At 47.0% G+C, this 20221-nt stretch overlaps 1 protein-coding gene across 1 annotated transcript in view; it reads left to right on the top strand.

Moving 5' to 3' along the window:
• SLC4A1 (solute carrier family 4 member 1 (Diego blood group)) overlaps nucleotides 1-20221 on the top strand; it is a 196529-nt gene that overhangs the window by 126451 nt on the left and 49857 nt on the right. Inside the window, exons 9-10 of the mRNA XM_085640330.1 lie at nucleotides 9475-9678; nucleotides 15954-16102. Coding sequence (XP_085496456.1) covers nucleotides 9475-9678; nucleotides 15954-16102 — 353 coding nt within the window. The remainder of the gene's footprint in view (nucleotides 1-9474; nucleotides 9679-15953; nucleotides 16103-20221) is intronic.

The raw sequence follows: 20221 nt of genomic DNA, 5'->3' as shown, positions 1-20221 counted from the left end.
CAAACTGACACCACCAGGCCACTACTGTAGCCTGGGTAAGGTGGTGCTAACACCCCTTACAGGGACGTAGGTACCCTATGTCCCATACCATACAACACATATACTCTCATAGGTCACCCCTATGGCAGGCCCTGGTAATCCTACAGGGCTGGGTGCTGAGGTATGTGTGAGGGGGGACCCCTACGTGAGTAGGACCTCTCTGCAACCTTCGTAAAATCGTTACTGGGTTGTTTGTAGTGTAGCCATACCATATACTCTTAACCGCATTATAAGTTATTGCGTCATCGCTGTAACTTTGGAATGGCTACACCGAACCATATCGTGTTTGGTGTCAAACATGAAGGAATCATACCCCCAGTCCAGCCATGGGCATGGGGGCACGATTCCCCCTTGCTAGGAGGGTGATATGGGAAAAGCGGTAGAATTTGGAAACCAATTTAAAAGTGCACATGTACCACAAAATGGCTACTGTTCGCCACCTACACGACTCTGGCTGGCTGTTGCTGGGGAAAACCCCAGCCTCGCCATCTGGACAATAGGGCTCCTGTGGCAGGGAGGTGCCAGCACCTCCCCAGACAGGATATGTGGATTGGAACAGGGTGGGTGCACCAAAAGTCCATTCAGAGTTGCACGTAGGCAGCTGCAGAGCCCCAATTCTGCATACACCGCCTGGAACCGGTTCAGGGGCATCCTGCCCCTCGCCCAGGCGGGAAACACACAAAGGGGAGTGGGTGTAGCCACCCTTTCCCGCCTCTACTCTGATTGGTAGGCTCTATTTTGGACCATCCCCTAATCTTGGGGATATATGGGAATAACTTTGCCCTAGAGCCTTAGATTCGTACAGGACTTCACAGAACTGACCTTCGACGAGCTGCTGCCCAGCTGACTGAAGAAATCTCCCTTGGGATAAAGGAGTTATCCCCCTGCTTGGCAGGCACCTAAAAGACTACAAGATACCCGGTTGGAACTTCGTTGCTCTCACGACCTTCGACGCCTTCCAGCAACCTCGAGGTGGGTCTCCAGTGCATCCCAGCGTCCTGTGAGTGTGCCCAGCAAGTCTGAGCACCCTGGACCACGTGGGTGTCGAGATCCCCGCATACCCCGAGACACCGGCCACCTCTTGTCCAGCACACGACCCCGACCAGTGGGGAAGTTGTGCTTTGGCCCATTCTTGAGCCAACCTTCAAGCAGCATTTGTGCCGACTCTCAGCTCCCTGGCCCGCTCCGGTGGCCCGTGGGAGCACTTTTACGCACTCCATTTTGCTGCCTTCCGCGGTCCCTTGTCTCTCGACTTGTGGGCCTTGACGGAGGACAATCTTCCTTTCTAAGAGTTCCCCTGGTTGCTCCAGGCCTGCTCTACGCTCCCTGCAAAGGAGAGCACCCTCAGACCCCGTGGGTCTGCACCAGCAGCTGCTTTGTTCATCTTGCGTGGGTTGCGGTTGCCAATGCTTAGTGGATCCAATCGGGACACTAACACCGCAGCGACCCTCAGCCGACGTGGGACAGTCGCCCTCCAGAAGCTGGCCTTCCTTGAAGCCTCCCGGAGCCCGTGACTGCAGAGCCCAGCTGTACCTTCCACACCTGAAGCACCCGACATCCACGAGCTCCTTCCTGTGAGCTCCCTGGTCACTGTGCTGTGACCCAGACTCTGTCCCCTCTGCTTTCAGGTTCATCTTTGTCTTTTCTTCAACTTTAATCTTCACGACTTCAGCGACACTTCCAGCTAGCAGCAGTTTGGACTCCTTTTCCATAGAAAATCAGCCCGCGACCCGACACCAGAATCGACCTATGCACCCGGCTTCCCTGGGGCAGGTAACAGTGGTACTTCGGTGCTCCCGTGGTGGTGGGCTCTCCAAAGCCTTAAGTCTCAAGCCTTAACTTTGTACTGTTGTTAGAAGTGTCCTTAAACCTTAATTATTCAACCGCGACATTCTCCATAGGCTAACATTGCGATCCCGACAGCAGCTTCTCGCACTGCACACGCCTCCCGTGGGTCCCCTTCCTCTTAACTGTGGGTGGATTCTTAAGGGGCCAGCGATCCTGAATGCCCTAGGCATTGCCTGTAGAATTGTCGTGGTTCTTATACCACTATTTTAGTATATGGTTTGGTCCCCCCCTGGGGCCCATTGATTTCTGTGCTATTTATTGTGTTTAGAAATGCTTGTTTGAATTGTAACTTTGCCACTAGCCACATAAAGTGACTGTGGGATTCTGTCTAGAATAAATACATATATTTTATATATATACCTGTGTGGGCTACTCTTTCATTTGGTTATTCAAGAGGTTATTATGGTAAAACAATAAGCTTAACACTCCTTCAAGACTTAGCCTGAAGGCTGCTCTCCACAGCTACCACTAGGATAGCTTTCTTTAAAGGTTGTCTTAAACCTATCATCAATAGGAGTCGAATTGGACTGGTGCAAGGTGTCCCTATAACTAGGAACAGCATATGCCAGGCCAACTTCTCACAGAATGTAATAATTCCAGCAGCTCATCTGGCCTAATGGGAACAAGTAGCCTTGCAATAGTGAACTACGAATATGGCGGTAATTCACTACTAGGACAGGCCATACAACCAGGGCTTGTCCTACCTTACACCTACAACGTACCCTGCCCGCGGGCCTACCATAGGGGTGACTAACATGAGGCTAAGGGAAGGTTCTGGAGGCTGGCAAGTGTGGGCACTTGCCCAGCCGGCGGGACAGTACGAGACTGCATGCGGGGTCTGCAGTGGCAGACCCAGGACACATTTTACAAGGCCGCTTTCTGTGGGTGGCGCAACCAGCGCTGCGAGCCCACCAGCAGCATTGGCATTCACAAGCCCTGGCACCCCGGGTGCACTTTACTGGGGACTGACAGTAAATCCAATAAACCAATCATGAACATCAATTACAGGTACACTTTACCTAGGCAGCACTTGCACTGCGGCAGGGATTAGCCGTGGCGCAGTGCCCTGAGCGGACAACACCAGCAAAACAGTTGAGGCACACCATCAAAAATGTGGAAGGGAAACTCACGCCAAGGTGCCAGGTCTAACACTGCGGTGTTAGTGTCCGGATTGGATCCACTAAGCCTTGGCAACCGCAACCCACGCAAGATGAACAAATCAGCTACTGATGCAGACCCACGAGGTCTGTGAGAGGTCTCCTTTGGAGAGACTGTAGAGCAGGCCTGGAGCAACCAGGGGAACTCTTAGTTGTCGAGATTGTCCTCCGCTCGGGCCCACAAGTCGAGAGACAAGGGACCATGGAAGGCAGCAAAATGGAGTGCGTAAAAGGGAGCCCACGGGCCACCGGAGGGGGCTAGGGCGCTGATCTTTGGCACGGATGCTGCTTGGTGGTTGGCTCAATAATGGGCCAAAGCACAACTTCCCCACTGGTCAGGGTCGTGTGCTACGCAAGAGGTGGCTGGTGTCCTGGGGTATTGGGAATCTCGGCACCCACGCGGTCCACGGTACACAGGTTTGCTGTGCACACTCACTGGCCTCTGGGATGTTTAGGAAACCCAGCTCATGGGTGCTGGAAGTCGTCGAAGTCCGTAGGAGCAGCGAGGTTCCAACTGGGTCACTTGCAGTGTTTCAGGTGCCTGCCAAGCAGGGGGATAACTCCTTTATCCCAAGGGAGATTTCTTCCGTCAGCTGGGCAGCAGCAAGTCGAAGGTCAAGACTGTAAAGTTCAAGATTAATCTGAGGCTCTGGGGCCACGTTATTCTCCTTTATCCCCAAGATTAGGGGAGTGTCCAGAGTAGTGTCCACCAATGAGTGGTGAGGCGGGAAAGGGTGGCTACATCCTCTCCCCTTTGTGTGTTTCCCGCCTGGGCGAGGGGCAGGATGCCCCTGAACCGGTTCCAAGCGGTGTATGCAGAATGAGGGCTCTGCAGCTGCCTACGTGCAACTCTGAAAGGACATTTGGTGCACCCACCCTGTTCCAATCCACATTATCCTGTCTGGGGAGATGCTAGCACCTCCCTGCCACAGGAGCCCTATTGTCCAGCTGGCGAGGCTGGGGTTTCCCCCAGCAACAGCCAGCCAGAGTCGTGTGGGTGGCGGGTAGTAGCCATTTTGAACTACATGTGCACTTTTAAATTGGTGTCTAAATTCTGCCGCTTTTCCCATATCACCCCTCTAGCAGGGGGGAATCGTACCCTCATGCCCATGGCTGGACTGGGGGTATGATTCCTACATGTTTGACACCAAACACAATATGGTTCTGGGTAGCCATTCTCAAGTTATCGCGTTATCGTGATAGACTTATAATGCGGTTAAGAGTATATGGTATGGCTACACTACAAACAACCCAGCAATGATTTTACGAAGGTTGCAGGGAGTCCCCCCTCACACATACCTCAGCACCCTGCCTTGTAGGATTAGCAAGGCCTGCCATAGGGGTGACCCATGAGAGTACATGTGTTGTATTGGGGTGGGATATAGGGTACCTATATCCCTGTAAGGGAAGCTAGCACCACCTTACCCAGACTACAGTAGTGGTCTGGTGGTGTCAGTTTGTGTGGCTGTCCCAGGGTGGCACAATAAGTGCTGCAGCCCTGGTAGGCCTACTGAGGGACCCATGCCCTGGGTACCTAGGGTACCGTCTACAAGGGACTGTCAGGGCACCCTCAGCATCCAATTGGTTAGTACCTAGGGTACTTCACATTAGTTTTAGGGAGAAAGCAGATAGGCTGGGCTCCTGGATAGCAGGATCCCAGCCAGACTAGTCAAAAAACCACTCAAATACCAGGCAAAAAGTTGGGGGCAACCATTAGTCAGATTCCACCTTCCTACAGCGGACATGTTAGTCTGTTATTTGGAGTGAAAAGGAATAGTAGGGGATATGTGGAGTTCGACGAGAGGAAGCCATTGGGCATCTTTTCATATTTAAAACCTACTTTTTTAATGTTTTTAAAAAAAGATTTTTTTTTTATTTCTACTGCAAACAGCTTGCCAATTGCAGGCAGATTAGCCTGCTTCGGGGTCACTTAAAACATTGATTTAACGTCTTCTTCTCTTTAAGTGTCTTGATCCATAATGCCGGTCAGAGTAGTGTGTATGTGTGGGGGATAGGAGGGCAGGTGCTGGAAACCGATTCCTTACACTGTTGTAGATTTAGGTTTCTCTTGAGTTTCCTAGATCCAAGCATGAGGACCTCACTCCGTGCAGATATTTTTCCTTTGCATTTTGGAACTTGTAGTGTTGGGTTTATAATGGGATGAACAGGACTAGAAACCCCCAAGTGCAATCAAAACATATGGACGGGATGAGCTACTCAAGCATGGAAATGGGCAGGGCCGGACTGGGACCTGAAACCAGCCCTGGCAAACTGTTCGCTGCCCCCCCTTCAGGGGGTAAGGGGTGCGACGAGCTGTTTGCAAGGGCCGGTTTCGGCCAATTTTGTTACAGGGGGCCGATATTGCCGGCCCCTGGAAACAAATCCGCCCCCACCCTGGCGGCCGACCGGGGAAACGCCTGGTGCCCGCTATGGCCAGTCCGGCCCTTGAAATGGGTCACCTGAGAGGTCTGTGGTTTGTCAGAGGAGCCCATGCCACCAGAAACATCTCGTTACAGTCCTGAGCTTTCCTTTTAGAAACCATTGCTATTTTATACTGTAGTCCAGTAGGTTCAACTGAAGTGAATCAAGACTGCGATTCCCAGTATTCAATAAGTTGTGACATAAAAAGCAGAGACCCGAACATGGTGTCCCCGGGCGAGGATGTAGCGTTAGGGCCAAGCTGCTGACTTTGGCACTGGGGAACCAGGTTTGAGTCCTGACGGTTCAACGTCCTGTGATTCTGGACAAATCTCTTAATCTCACTCTGCCGCAGAAAAATATGATCTTACCTTATGGTATGTAACCAGTGCTCACGTGAGGCACTCCAATGCCCTTAGGCCGAGTTCGCATCATGTAAAACTGCAACGAGAAAACAAAAGAAGATGGTGTCTCCGGTGACATAGAGTCATCCGATAGCCCCAGATAATGGCTGCCAAGTTTCTCAGGTACATACATAAAGAGCTGCTCCAGTCAAAGTTTTTTCTTTGAATTGTGAGTATTGTGGTTCCGGTTTTATTTTTGAATAAACAAGAATAAAAGTCCCAGAATTCAGAGAAAAAACCCTGGATTGGATCAGGTAGTCATGCACAGACCTGCACGTTTGTCGGGGCTACTAGAGGGATCGCTCTGTTGAAATCAAGTAAACTTTTTTGGGGGGAAGGGAATTTTGAGACATAGGCCGGGTGACCTATCTTATGTCAGTATGGGGGTTCCTTTCCCTTGCTAGCATTAACGCAGAGGCACTTTTGCTGCAAAAAGGGGGCAACACGTGGGAGCTCATTTTATTTCTGAAAGGAAGGAAATGTGATCTTTGGCAAAAGTTGATGAGTTTGGAACTGGAGAACCAGTTTCAAATCCCTGCTTCGGCCCAACATTTGGTGATTCTGGGCGAATTATTTAATCTGCCTGCGCCTAAAAAAAAGAATCTGACTTTATGTAATATAAGTTGGCCTCCATGTAATGTGCTCCAATGCCTTTGGGCTGAGTCTACACTATATTAAAACTAAAAAAAAGGACAGAGAGCCTGTTTCATGATTGGAGTGACGATCAGGTATGGTGGGTGACAGGTGAAAGTGCACAGGAGATATACACTGCTACTCCGGGCCACAGCTATCATTAGTGCAGCAGTTGCTTTGGGGCCTAAGAGTACGAGGGGCTCACAGCACCCAGATTATGGGCAGCAGAGTGTTTCGGTCAATTTCTGTTTTTGTTTGATGAATTTGCCCTTTTATGAGTCTCACATTCATTGTGAATTATGAGATACAGAAAAAGTACCCCGGAAATGGTATAAACTCCTCCTATGCTCAGCCCTGCACCTCCCACTCCCCAATCCTTGCCATAAAGTTTTTGAGGGGAGGAGGGCCCAACTTTAAAACATTTTGCTTTTGGGGGCTCAGAGCAAAGAAGTTTGAAGACCTCTGTTCTAGTGTGAAGGTTAAAAGACTGGGTGGTCTTGTAATTGTGGAAGTGGGGTGACTGAAGAATGGTACATAAATGGGGCCTCCTTTGGTCGGTTTACACAGCACTCTCAAGTTTCCTAGGCCTATGTGAGTGTAGCCCATCTAGTCCAGGTTCTTTAGCTTTGTGGGACTTGTAGTCCTTATTTAATAATGGTTTCAACAGGACTACACATTCCAGAATGGAAGGAAGACACCTGAAGCAGTGGAGCTACTCATTCATGCAACTGGGAAACTCGACAGCTTTGGTTTGAGCTCAGTGTGTCCAGCATTCATCCGCAAGTATAGAGACAGGTTTCAAGGATATTCACTTGAGATTCTGTACATGAATGACCCAACATTGGAACCCTTAACATAATGATTAGATATTTAAAAAATGTGGTGCAGCTTTGATCCTCAGGTGCAAACATTGGACATCCGCCCCACTGCCTCCTAGGAACGGAGTCATTTTATGATGGATTAGAAGCTGCTGTATAGTGACACATGACTCCATTCCACCAGAGACACTGCGTTGCACTCCTGGTCCTTCTTCTTCTGTCTTGTTTTCAGCTTTACTAATCCAGTTGGTCTGAAAATGTCTGAAGGTATTTGGTACCTTTTCACAGACAAATGAACTTATCCTGAGGTGGTTGACCACCTCTTCTGTGTCAGTAGGGTGGCTAATGCAAAAAGAACTGTTGATGGACAGAATGCAGAACAATGTCATACATTCACCCCAGTACAGAGATCTGGGCCTAAATCCATCGTTTCTTTGCTCACCATGCCATTCCAGTTTGGACCCAGCCATCAGCAGGGTGGCTACCTCATCATGGTTACTGTTTATAGACCCTGGAATTCTGTCGTATTGTTGTCTTGCTCTGCTTCCATTTAACTTCACAGACTAACCCAACTGAAAGGGGTGATTTGCAATTGAAAAGACCAGGACTGTAAACAATGTCAATGATGCCAAGAGCGAGGAGCCACCCAACAGGTGAAGATAAGCTGCCACAGTAGATGTCTAGAAACATTCCATTCCATTCATGAGTTGAGCGAGAGGATGACAAAACCAGTGACACTGTGCGTGAGAGTGATCTTTCATGCTTCTATTCTTCTGAGGCTGTCAGATGACGCAATAACTACAAAGATACATTGGTTCAATCCTGTTTTTCTTTTACAAATAATTCGTTTTAGGGTGATCAGATGGCTCCATGTCACCAGCACACACATTTTCCTTTCCAGTATTTTGCTTTTAAATTTCATTTTTTCAGGTGTGTTGGTCCAATTGGCTCAATTATAACTAACCAACACTACAACTCCCAGAATGCACTGGCATGTTCTTTTTAAACCTAGAGCTGAAAACGTTGTGTCCCAGTGACGTGGAGTCATGTAATCACCACAGCTGAGTTTATAAATTTAAATACATTAAAGTGAACCAGAAATACGACTCCCAAAATGCATTATGCTTTTAAACAAAAACCCAGAACATGAACACTGCATCTTTGATGATATGGAGACACCTGGTAGCCTTTCAATGTTCACATAATGGATGAAGGAGAATGGGGCTTGGATGTAAAGTGCTACTAATGATGAGATTGTGTGGATTGAGGGGGTAAATACAGTAAATGGGGATACACCAAGTGTGAATTTCAGTCCTTTCAATTAGTCAATTAATCGACAAATCAATGATAGGTCCCATAAGGTGCACAAGGAGTCATGTGATTTGTTGCATTTGTGGAAAACGCACCCAGCCTCCCGAAGATACCAGTTAAGTATGCATTTGCCACAATTCATCATTTAAAAACAGAATTCATGGTGTCCATGTTTCGGCAGTGCACCCTTTAATGATACATTAAAGTGGATGTACTCCTCAAGCGCCATCATTATTATCTCAACCAGACGGAATCTCTAGGGCTGGATCCAGGCCGACCCGGAGCTGCCAAGTTTCCTAGATCTATGTGTGATGAGCTTCTCCAGTCTAGGTTTTTTCTTTTAATTCTAGGACCTGTAGTCCTGGTTTTATAATGGAATAAACAAGATTGCAAGTCCCAAAGTCAAAGCCTGGATGGGCAGTGCTATTCGCATATGGGTCTGGAAAAGTTGGCAGTGCTCGTCCTTTTTTTAGAAAATCCACATCAAATATATTTACATACAATGAACCCAAAATGGAAATTCTTCACATAGTCAGCGCTCTTCAATATGGAATGTATATGTCCATCTTCGCCCTATATTGAGCACCCTGCTGCCGAACTCTCATGTTTACCAGGTCCATGCACGAGTACCTCGTCCCATCCAGGTTTTTCCTTTGTATTTTCATGATTTGTAGTCCTATTTATTCGATTATCAAATAAGGACTACAAATCCTTGGATGCAAAGCAAAAGCCTGGAGTGAATGAGCTATTCACCCGTGGGCCTGGGAATCTTTAGACTTCTGCTCTTGTAGGACTTTGCTTGTCTCTTTCACCCTGACCACTTATTTCTGCTTCTATCCCCAACAGAAATAAAAGGAAAAGCTGAACTGGAAGATGATCCCCTGCGTAGAACGGGACGGCCATTTGGGGGTCTGGTCCGAGATATAAAACGCCGATATCCGAAGTATCTAAGCGACATCAAGGATGCCCTGAACGGGCAGTGCCTGGCCGCCATCATCTTCATTTACTTCGCTGCTCTGACCCCTGCAATCACCTTTGGAGGCCTGTTGGGTAGGTAGCCCATGGTTGTTGGGCCAGGGGTTGGTGAATAATTGGTTGGTCTGGTTCTAAAAATTGACTAAATTAGGAGACAAAAATATTGAAATTGCATGTTTTAGACTAAAAATTGACTGTACCTTACTAGTGTCACCAAAGACTTTTACAACAGAGAGGCACTCTGATTTCTAAGTCAGCAGAGATATTCAATATATTTTTAATTGACTCAAGAACAACTATGAAAAGGTCCTTTAGATGGCAAAGGAGTGGGACTTGGCTCCCATGTCAAACTGCATCCATGGGACACAATACACCTTGGAGATTACGTACGCGCACTTACATACTGGTGCAGAAGGAATGGGTCTATACTGACCATACATCGTTGTCCGTTCAGTGTACGCCAGTTTTTGAAACCTTTCAGGCTGAGGACGACGCGAGACTGATGAAACTAAGAAGGGGGATTTGATTTCACTGTTGTCGTAAGAGGAAAGGAGACTCAGTGGAACAGATACATGGCGTGAGGAGCCCTGAAGAAGTCCTTCAAAAGGACGAAACGCGTTGGCTACTGCGAAGTGTAATAAGAAAATAAAGATTGAAGGAACATACATCAGTGTGAATCATCATTGAATGAACAGACTGTCTTTAATTGTGTGTGCAGACCACATATATATTTTTATAATTGTCTGTTGTGGAAGGTTCTTTCACAACAAAGAGAATCAAAAGGGTCTGGTTCTCTGTTGGTCGAAGCACCAAATGTAAATATATTTTCCAGTAAATAGATAAGTGCGGTACTTTATCCTAGATCCTTTTGTGTGAATCCTTTGCATCCATGGGATGCCGGGATCCAAGAGAGTGGAATTGAAAGGAGTGGGACGTGGCTCCCACGGCAAGCTGCATCCATGGGATGCCGGGATCCAAGAGAGTGGAATTGACAGAAGTGGGACTTGGCTCCCAGGTCAAGCTGCATCCATGGGATGCCAGGATTAAAGAGAGTGGAATTGATAGAAGAGGGAAATGGCGCCCGCGGCTAGCTGCATTCATGGAATTCCGGGATCTAGGATAGTGGAATTGATAGGAGTGGGACTTGGCTCCCACGGCAAGCTGCATCCATGGGATGCCGGGATTCAAGAGAGTGGAATTGAAAGAAGTGGGACTTGGCTCCCTGGTCAAGCTGCATCCATGGGATAACGGGATCCAGGAGAGTGGAATTGAAAGAAGTGGGACTTGGCTCCCAGTTCAAGCTGCATCCATGGGATGCCGGGATTCAAGAGAGTGAAATTGACAGGAGTAGGACTTGGCTCCCAGGTCAAGCTGCATCCATGGGATGCCGGGATCCAAGAGAGTGGAATTGACAGAAGTGGGACTTGGCTCCCAGGTCAAGCTGCATCCATGGGATGCCAGGGTCCAAGAGAGTAGAATTGATAGGAGGGGGACTTGGCTGCCGCATCAAGCTGCATCCATTGGATGCCAGGATTAAAGAGAGTGGAATTGATAGAAGAGGGAAATGGCGCCCGCGGCTAGCTGCATTCATGGAATTCCGGGATCTAGGATAGTGGAATTGATAGGAGTGGGACTTGGCTCCCAGTTCAAGCTGCATCCATGGGATGCCGGGATCCAGGAGAGTTGATAGAACAGCAGCTCAGGTAGGGTATTTGTCTAAAGCCTGATTGAATATAGGGCAGCTGCAGCCTTTATAGAAAAAAAGTGCTCAGCTTGCTGGCAATATACTAACTGTACCCTGCGGAATGGGTTTGTCTGGTGCCAGGACATAACTCATCTACCGACCAGGTAATATGGCCTTCCTATCAGCTTTTCTAAACCATGTCACACGCAATGCATTCCCCTTTTAGCTGCCGAGAACAGACCCAAGAACAAATACTGATTGGTACTGAGTGCCCTTACCTACCGAAGCAATGGATACAGCCTCTCGTCCTTGGTGATACTTCAGAAATAAGTCCAGTGTCTCCATTAGTTTGGGAACAGTTTGAGTGCCCTGCATCCACTGAAGATGATTATTTAAGGATCTCGCTTCACACAGAGGAAGAGGACTGAGACTCACAAGATAAGAAAACACTATCTGATCTGTGGGGATGAGCTTCCACAGATGGTCTGCAGCATGCGTGTCCTGAGACCTGAGTGGGTTTTCATAAGCCCACACCATAAGTATAGAGATAACAAATGAATGTGGAGGGAAAAAGTAGAAAAGGGGAATAGGCACCTGGGCACTGGAAAAATGGGATATCATTCCTTATGTAGTTGAAAATGGTGGTCAATGTGAGTACTAACAACGTGAGTCCAAACTCTCTGGAAAACCACACAAACCTAAGATTGGTACTTCACTTGAATTAATGATAACTAAGTAAATATGTAAGGTGTACTAATACCTCAAGAGGACCCCTGGCACTGGGAGAGGAGGTGGCTCAGATGAGCGACAAGACCACAGAGATGTAGGAAATTAAACATCCTGAAGCAAGTGAGATTAGGGGCTTCACAAATGTGTACAGGGAGAGAATACGACATCCTGGGATGTACGAGAAGGAACAGTCACAAACGGGTGTTCCTTCGGATCATTGGTACCTGGGGAAAGAAGGAGCCTGGAGGTGTAGTGCTTGAGTTTGCAGAAGATATAAATTGGAACAAGTTTATGGTAGGCTTTATTGGTGAAGAAAAGTGCAAATGATGATATTCTTAATGAGAAGTCATTGGATGGTATGGAGAGATGGAGTGACACAGAGGAATCTTGCCTTTTGCATAATTTGGAGATGAGGAATTAAATACCTACCCAACGACATCCAGCTCATAATCTCCCTCTCCAGCAAGATGCCAAACTTCCTGTCCAGTTTCTCAGCCTGCATGACCGAAGTCAGTGAGTGGATGAAAACCAGCTGCTTCTAGCTAAACATGAACAAAACGTGATGTTCGGCAAAAAACACCTTGCCATGGGACTTCATCTGGTGGCAGACTGTACTCAGACTCACCCCCTACCTATAAACCAGGCCAAGAACCTTGAGATAGTCATTGACAACTAACTCACCTTAACCGGCCAAGTCAATGCAGTGTTTCATCACACTAAAGATGCTAAACAAGATTTTCAAATGGCTTGCGACCTACACCCGCACAACTGTCACCCAGGCCCTAGTCACCAACAAACTGGACTATAAGAAAACCCTCTAAATCGGAATCAACAGTCAACTGACCTGACAACTCCAGACCATACAGAACTCAGCGGCTCACCCTCAACCTCCCACCCCACATGCACATCATCCTGCTCGTCAAGGAGCTCCACTGGCTCCCCATCCACAAACAAGCACTAATCAAGCTCCTCATGCATGCATTAAAACCCTCACACATCATGAGCTGTATCAGTTTTCACAAACCTACCAGACACCTCCATTCAGCTCGACTCCTACTCACACACATTCCCCGCTTACACAGAACAGACCAGACGTTGCATCTTCCCCTACCTTAAGAATGCTCTTGTGGCGTGCAGTCCTCGCGGTAATCAGAGGGACTATTTGGGGATGTTTCTTAGGGATGGGGGATCCTAAAGGTTAAAAACTCAGTGCACCTGCCTGTTAAAATTCAGTCATTTATTGACGGGTGGTGTACGGGTGATTAAAAGTAAATATTGGACACTTAAAACACCATTATGCGGCCTGTGTCCTATTCAGGTCGACATGTTTCTGCCTAACAGGTTCCCACACAAGGATCCTGTATGTCCCTTTTTAAATTCTCTATGAAAATTGTCAACACCCTCTCAGTGTGCACACAACCATACTATACCAGTTCCTAATGGCTGATCAAAGTCCATGATAGGGTCCCTAATTTTGGGACAGATTTTCTTCATTGAGGAATGGGACGAGGGAAGTCTTGTAGTCAAATGTTAGAAATGGGGGTCTCTAGTTGGCAATGGCTGGCCACTGTTCAAGTAGGGACCCTTCTTCCTAAGTCAGAGTAAGCAGCCTACACCCTTTGACAACCCCTGCTCAACCCTGTGGTAACGTAGCACGAGCAGCTAGGCTTATCTCAGAGGCAGTGTGTTAAGCATTTATGACCATACACAGCAATATAATGAGGAACACTACAAATGGACACCACTCAAGTAGTTATGAAAAATAGGTATTTTTATATAGACTTAATCACAAGACCAATAACAGTAAAAATCCACAATACGATAAAAATATAATTACTTTAGAAAGGCTGCAAAAATAGTTCAAGGTGCACAAAAGGATGTTTGGTTCAATGCAGTGGTCTCTGCGACCCTTTTACTCACAAAGTATCTGGTTCCTGGAGCAAAGCAACAAAAATGTCGCAAAGGAGCTGTAGCGATAAATTTCCTCCCGCTAACCAGCGATGCGTTGAATCCTTACCGCAAGGGAGGATGATGCGCTGGGTTGCGGGCAGGACAAAGCGACAAACTTGTTCACACTAAGCCGGTGATGCGATGAAATCCTTGCCGCGAAGGGAGGATGACGCACCGGGCCTGTTGCGTGTGTGATCGTGCTGCGATGACGAAAATGGCGCTCCGCGAGGGAGCGACGATCCGGATGCGATGCGGGGAAAATGGCGAACGCTTCTGCGTCCGCGCTGCGATGATCCTGTTGTGATGATTTTCAGATAGCGGGCGTTTTCAGGCCTGCTGACAAATGATGCGATCTTCTTGGGGATAGCGAGCACTCGGCGACAGCGGAGCGGCGGTTTTCCTCACGCTCACCTGCTGCAGCGGCTCGCTAACGGGGGTTAGCGACGATTTTCAGCGCTCTCTTCTCAGCAGTAGAAATAGAGTCCCTGGAACACACAGGGGCCTCACCTGCAGATAGTATCCCTCGCTGGGAGGAAACAGGAGGCTGATGGTGGAGTCTGATGTGCCTGAGACTCCAGCAGGAGGCTAGCTCTCTTCTAGCCCTTGGGTGATTGCTGTAGCAAAAATAAAAAGTCCAATCAAAGTTCTTTTCCTCTTCTTGAAGTCCAGTGGTAGCAGCTGCAGGCTAGTCCCAGAAACAGCACACAGGGCACAAGGACAGTCCTTCTCTTGCAGATTCCTGTAGCCACACAGACATAGGTTCTTCTTGTTATCCAGGAGCAATACAAATTGTAGGGGTTTGTGCACAAATATTTATACCCCCAAAGTCTTTGTTCTTAGGGGTCCCAAGCCTCTGAACCCAGCCAGAACCAGTTTTGCCCAGCCCTGGAGCACTTTGTTGATCAGGCTGCATCCTTCCTTTCAGAAAGAGGGGGTCTGCCTCAGACGCACAGTGGGAGGTGGAGCCAGCTTTCACCTTGCCAGGCACAGCCCTATTCAAGTCCTGGAGCTACCCCTCCCCTCACACCTAGGCAGGTCGCTCTATTCAACCCAGGTCTGACTCAGCCTGCCCTGTCCCTCCAAAACCAGACAGCCAATACACATAATAGCAGAGCAACTGGAAGGCTTAGGCAAGAAAGTACCTATACTCTAAAAGTGGTAGTTTCAAACACAGAATATAAAAATAACCTTCACTAAAAGATGTATTTTAATATTCTGAGCTCAGGCATACTAGATTCGTTTTTCTACCATGTTCTGTGGGTCAGTTAGGACTATAGGATGTAATAGCCCAGACCTCCCATTCTGGCCTATGGAGAACAGGTAGCCTTACAGTAGTGAAAAACGAAATTGGGTGTAATTCACTACTAGGACATGCTACATACAACAGGGCATGTCCTACCTTACACATACAATGAGCCCTATCATAAGGGGGGCTTACATGATGCCAAGGGAAGGTTTAGGGGCTGGGAAGCGGGTGCACTTCACAGCCAAGATGGCAGTTCTGGACTGCACGCAGACACCGCAGTGGCAGGTCTGAGACACACTTTACAAGCTGCTTCTGTGGGTGGCACAAACCAGTGCTGCAGGCCCACCAGCAGCATTTGGTTTACCAGCCCTGGGCACACACCGGCCACGCTACTAGGGACTAACAGGTAAACTGAATAAGCCAATCATGGATGTACCAATTCATATGTCATCTTTACAAAGGGAGCATTCGCGCTGTGGCACTGAATGGCAGCGGCACAGCGCCCAGAGCATCTATAAACAGCAAAAACAGAGGAGACACAGCGAAAAAAGGAAGGGAGACTCACGCCAATGGTGCCAGGTCTAACATCAAACATTCGTCAAAGGTCTATTCCTGCTGCAAGCACCTATGTAGGGAGTCACATTGATGGAATGTAAAGGCGTCTCAGTAATGGTGGTTAAATTAATGTAGGAAATGTTGTGTGAATGTGCTGACCAGTTTTCCGCTCTACTCTTCTCCTAGGTGAAAAGACTGACAACTGGATGGGGGTTTCCGAGCTCCTCATCTCCACCTCATTGCAGGGAGCTATATTCGTCCTCCTGGGAGCCCAGCCACTGCTCATCCTTGGCTTCTCGGGTCCACTCTTAGTATTCGAGGAAGCATTTTTTGCGGTGTGTATTTATTTCTTTTGTTTTAAATTTCTTTTTTCATTTTCACTTGTTTAGCTTAATATTATCGAATGAAGAGCGCAATGGTGGTCTGCAAATAATCCTGTGGGTATTCAGATTGAGTTATACTCAGTTTTTTTTAGTTCAGTTGCGTGGTCTGATTCTGTGTTGGGGGTAAGTTGTTGCTAGTTTGAGATGGAGAGTAAAAGTTAGCTTTTGCCATTCTCTCAGGAGTTGATAGGAAGATCTGCATGAAATCTGGCAGTTGTCTGGTCTGCACTGGCTGCTAAGACTTTGGTTCTGGCAATTATTGATCATGAGTTATGAATCTTGATATTTTCAATATTTTGCTGTAGTTGCATGTCTGCAGTCTTACTTAGTACCTACAGCAGGATGTTCAAGTTGCCTAGTGGTTGATTGGAATGAGTTCTTGCATTTATTTTTGGATGCTATGAAACTATTCATCTGATTCTACACTGTTTTCAGAGAGATTGCTGTTCACATTCCAAGAGGATACTAAGAGTTTATTATTCTAATTTCCATGGTTTTGTTATGTGCCGCTGGCTGTCCTTTTGCACTAGCTGATATTGGATTTGCTTTTTCACACTATAATGGATAATCAATTATTGATGGTTACCACTCTCGGACAAATTCCAAGACACTGTGTCCATGTGCTCCACACCGATTGCTGCTAGTTTTAAGGTATACAGATGCCAGGGCTGCAATAAAACGTCTACTTGAATTGAATATCACCTATGTGAGTAAAGTCAACTTATCAGATGTCACCCTAACACCCTCAGTTATAGCTGTTGCTGGGGCCAATAGGATACCATGACACATCATCCATACTTATCCCTAATTCTGAGCATGACTACTAGCGGAGGGTATGGGGATATGCTCCTTTGCCTGACCAGTTCACATCTGTCGGTCCTGATGAGTGAAATGCTTCCCACTGTCCCCTCTCATGCAGATTGATTCAAGGAATGGCCCACAAGTGATGTTTGTTAGAACACCTAGGCTGGAGATTGGCCTTTTGCCAAGACGTGGGACATCACCGACTCCTGAAAAAGGCCTGGGGGCTGACCCTGTATTTAACCCACACAGTTGTTTAGTGGCATAGCTGGTGACCTGCATATTTTCCCTACTTAAGGATCGCGCTACAGCCACGCTTCTGCTTTGGCTTTGCTCGACCTCTCTGCTGCTTTTGACATGGTGGATGACAACATCTTACTCAACTGTGTCGAAGCCGCTGGATTCAGGGGCTATGATGGCTGAATTATTTTCTGTCTAATCACAGCCAGCAGCCCAGTTGCCATCTTTTGTGGTGTAAAGATGTTATATTCACTTTGGGGATCCTCAGGAATCCTCCTTTCTCCTATATTTGTTCAACTATTTATTAAGGAAGTGGCTACCAAGGGTTGCAAGCTGTATACCTATACAGATGACTCACAGATCTCTCCCAACCTGCTTTCAAAGACTTGATGCATTTCATATGAAACTGGATGGGGAACAATCACTTAAAACTAAATTCAGTAAAAACTGAAATAGTATTTTTAACAACAAAATTCAAACTATGGCGTAACTCGTAGGAGTCCCACGAGATGGGTTCACTACCAATTCCTTCAGATTCAGTAACAAGTTTTGGAGTGTTCATAGACACTACGCTATCACTAAAACCCCATAATAATCGGTAGTCAAATTGTCTATTCCTGTTGAGGCAAATCAGGAAGGCAGTGTCTTTTTTAACATCTCAGGCTCTCACGACGGTGGTTGTAGGTTTAATCGGCCTAAGGCTAGACTATGCAGGCTAGACTATGCTTACCCACTGTATTAGGGCCTCCCTTCCATGGCAGTACAGACAGGGGCGGCATGTGCAAGTAAGAGTGGTAAGGCCGGGTTGGGGGGTATTCCACAGACCATGAATGAAACTTAAATAAATGGTTAATTTCCTCTCGCCGTCTGTCGAAATCGCAACCTGGCTCCACCGTTCCTACCTGCACGGGCCATGGCTGAGTACAGAACGTGGCTGTGCTCCTCCTCCTTAACGCATGCTAAAGCGATTCTTGCAGCCCCTCTATTGGAACATCCTCATTGCTTGCCAGTGAGATCCAGAGTGCAATTTAAAGCTCTTTGCATCGTCTTCCATGCTCTCAATTGTCTAGTTGCATCATTCATCTTTAAATACATTAGAAGATATCTTCCATCTCGCACCTTGCGGTCCTCAGCTGCATACCTCATCTTGGGTCCAAGAATCATCACATATAAACTTGGTGGGACGAAATTTTGGTTTGTGCTCCATTTTTGTGGAATTATCTCCCATTTTGCTCAGGACCGAAACTGAATTACTTCTCTTTAAAAAAGATCTGAAGGCGTGACTTTTCACGCACGTTTGGACCTGCTAACTAAGGCTACTCTCGTGAACCTTCTGTTGTAGCTTCACACTGGGAAAATTAACTTTTGCAGGCACCAAGACACCAATGGTGGTTTTGCACTTATTCAAATACATGTATATTAAAATATATTTACAAATATACAATTAACATAACATATCTTTTCGTAGTTCTCTGCGCTGACAGCACTTCAAGTGCCTTTCCAATGTTGAACCGGGATCAGAAGACCTCAAATGCTGACTCATTAGCAGCTCAGGCTGGTCCTGCTGCAAACCTGTCCAGCTCTTACGATCTTGGTTCGTATCCCATCATGAGACAAGCCTTCCATGGACGTCATTTGGAGGGAGTCCGGGGTCGCAGCTGTGACCTCTGGCTTGCTCCCTGCTACTCCTGGTACTTCCCTTGTGAGCCAAAGCCTTCCCTGTCATGAACATCCCCAGGAGGCTCACATTTGGAGTGCAACGCACCCACCCTGCTAGAGACGTTTTCTCCCTCCATCTCTCACTTCCTTTCTCTCACAGAACATTCTGATGCAGGCACACTTTAGACAGTCTCTCTCTCAAACTGCTATTGTACTGTGCTGAGAACCCACACTTGACAGCCTATAAAATATTACGTAGGATAAACTGTATAGTGAGCACATATATTATTTTGAGGTACAAACAGTAAATCTCAGAATTTCTAGAGGTTCAAGTCCTGTGAATAATTTCATCCGATCCAATTGGGCCAGGAAGAAGCTGTTCCCCAAAGTCTCAATGTTCATTACGCTTTCATGTAGAAGAGGACTGGTGAACTTGTTAAACCTTCACAAACACAAAGTCTAAAGATCACTCCATATTTTGAACCAGATTCCCAGCCCACCCTTCAAATGTCGGACTTTAAACGAGACCATAGCAAATGAGTCACAGGTAACCACAAGATAGGGAAACTCATGAGTCCTTGGTATAGATTTGTCCTTGATGTGCAGGCAACATGATTTAAGACTTTTAGGGGCTACAAGCCGTGATGTCAGTTTTTGGTAAATTTGTCTCCAAATTCAAAAGGCCCATGAACTCTACGAAGGCGTCCAACAAAATGTTTATGCCATTTAAAGCTCTTGATAGCCACTGAGTCCAATAAATAGATTGGCTGGTAGCAGCTGGGGCTATGGTGATTCCCTTTTTAAAGACTGGCAGTATAATATCTGTACATCAAGTCTGGGGAAGGCCAAATTTACATGCTGCGTTAGTACACGTGCAAAAAGAACAATTGATGGACAGAATGCGGAACAATGTCATACATTCACCCCAGTACAGAGATCTGGGCCTAAATCCATCGTTTTTTTGCTCACCATGCCCTTCCAGTTTGGACACAGCCATATGCAAATCAGTCTTGACCCTGTGCCCAATGGGAACAGTCCAGCCCGAACTGCCAGGCCATGTGGCAAGAAGTGGTGCCCACAGCAGGGATACATTTGCATAGTTCCATAGGGACCCGATCCAGCTTCATTAGAGGAACTGTTATTATTTGCCCAATCACCTCTTCCAGCAAGAACTCTATATCAAGGAGAAAATGTGGTGGCACCTGGCCGGATACATCAGTATTAATTGAAGGGGAGCAGTAGATAAAACTTAAGTGGGCTACCCGTTGGTCGTGACTTATATTGATGCCTAAACTGTTTACTGAAGAGATTGATAGTTTGTTGGACTTGACTATGTTCCAAAACATCTTAGTATCTTTAAACTGACTAATT

Source organism: Triturus cristatus, unplaced genomic scaffold (assembly GCF_964204655.1).
Source record: "Triturus cristatus unplaced genomic scaffold, aTriCri1.1 SCAFFOLD_487, whole genome shotgun sequence".
Taxonomy (NCBI): Eukaryota; Metazoa; Chordata; class Amphibia; order Caudata; family Salamandridae; genus Triturus; species Triturus cristatus.
This window is presented reverse-complemented; position numbering and strand designations above follow the sequence as displayed.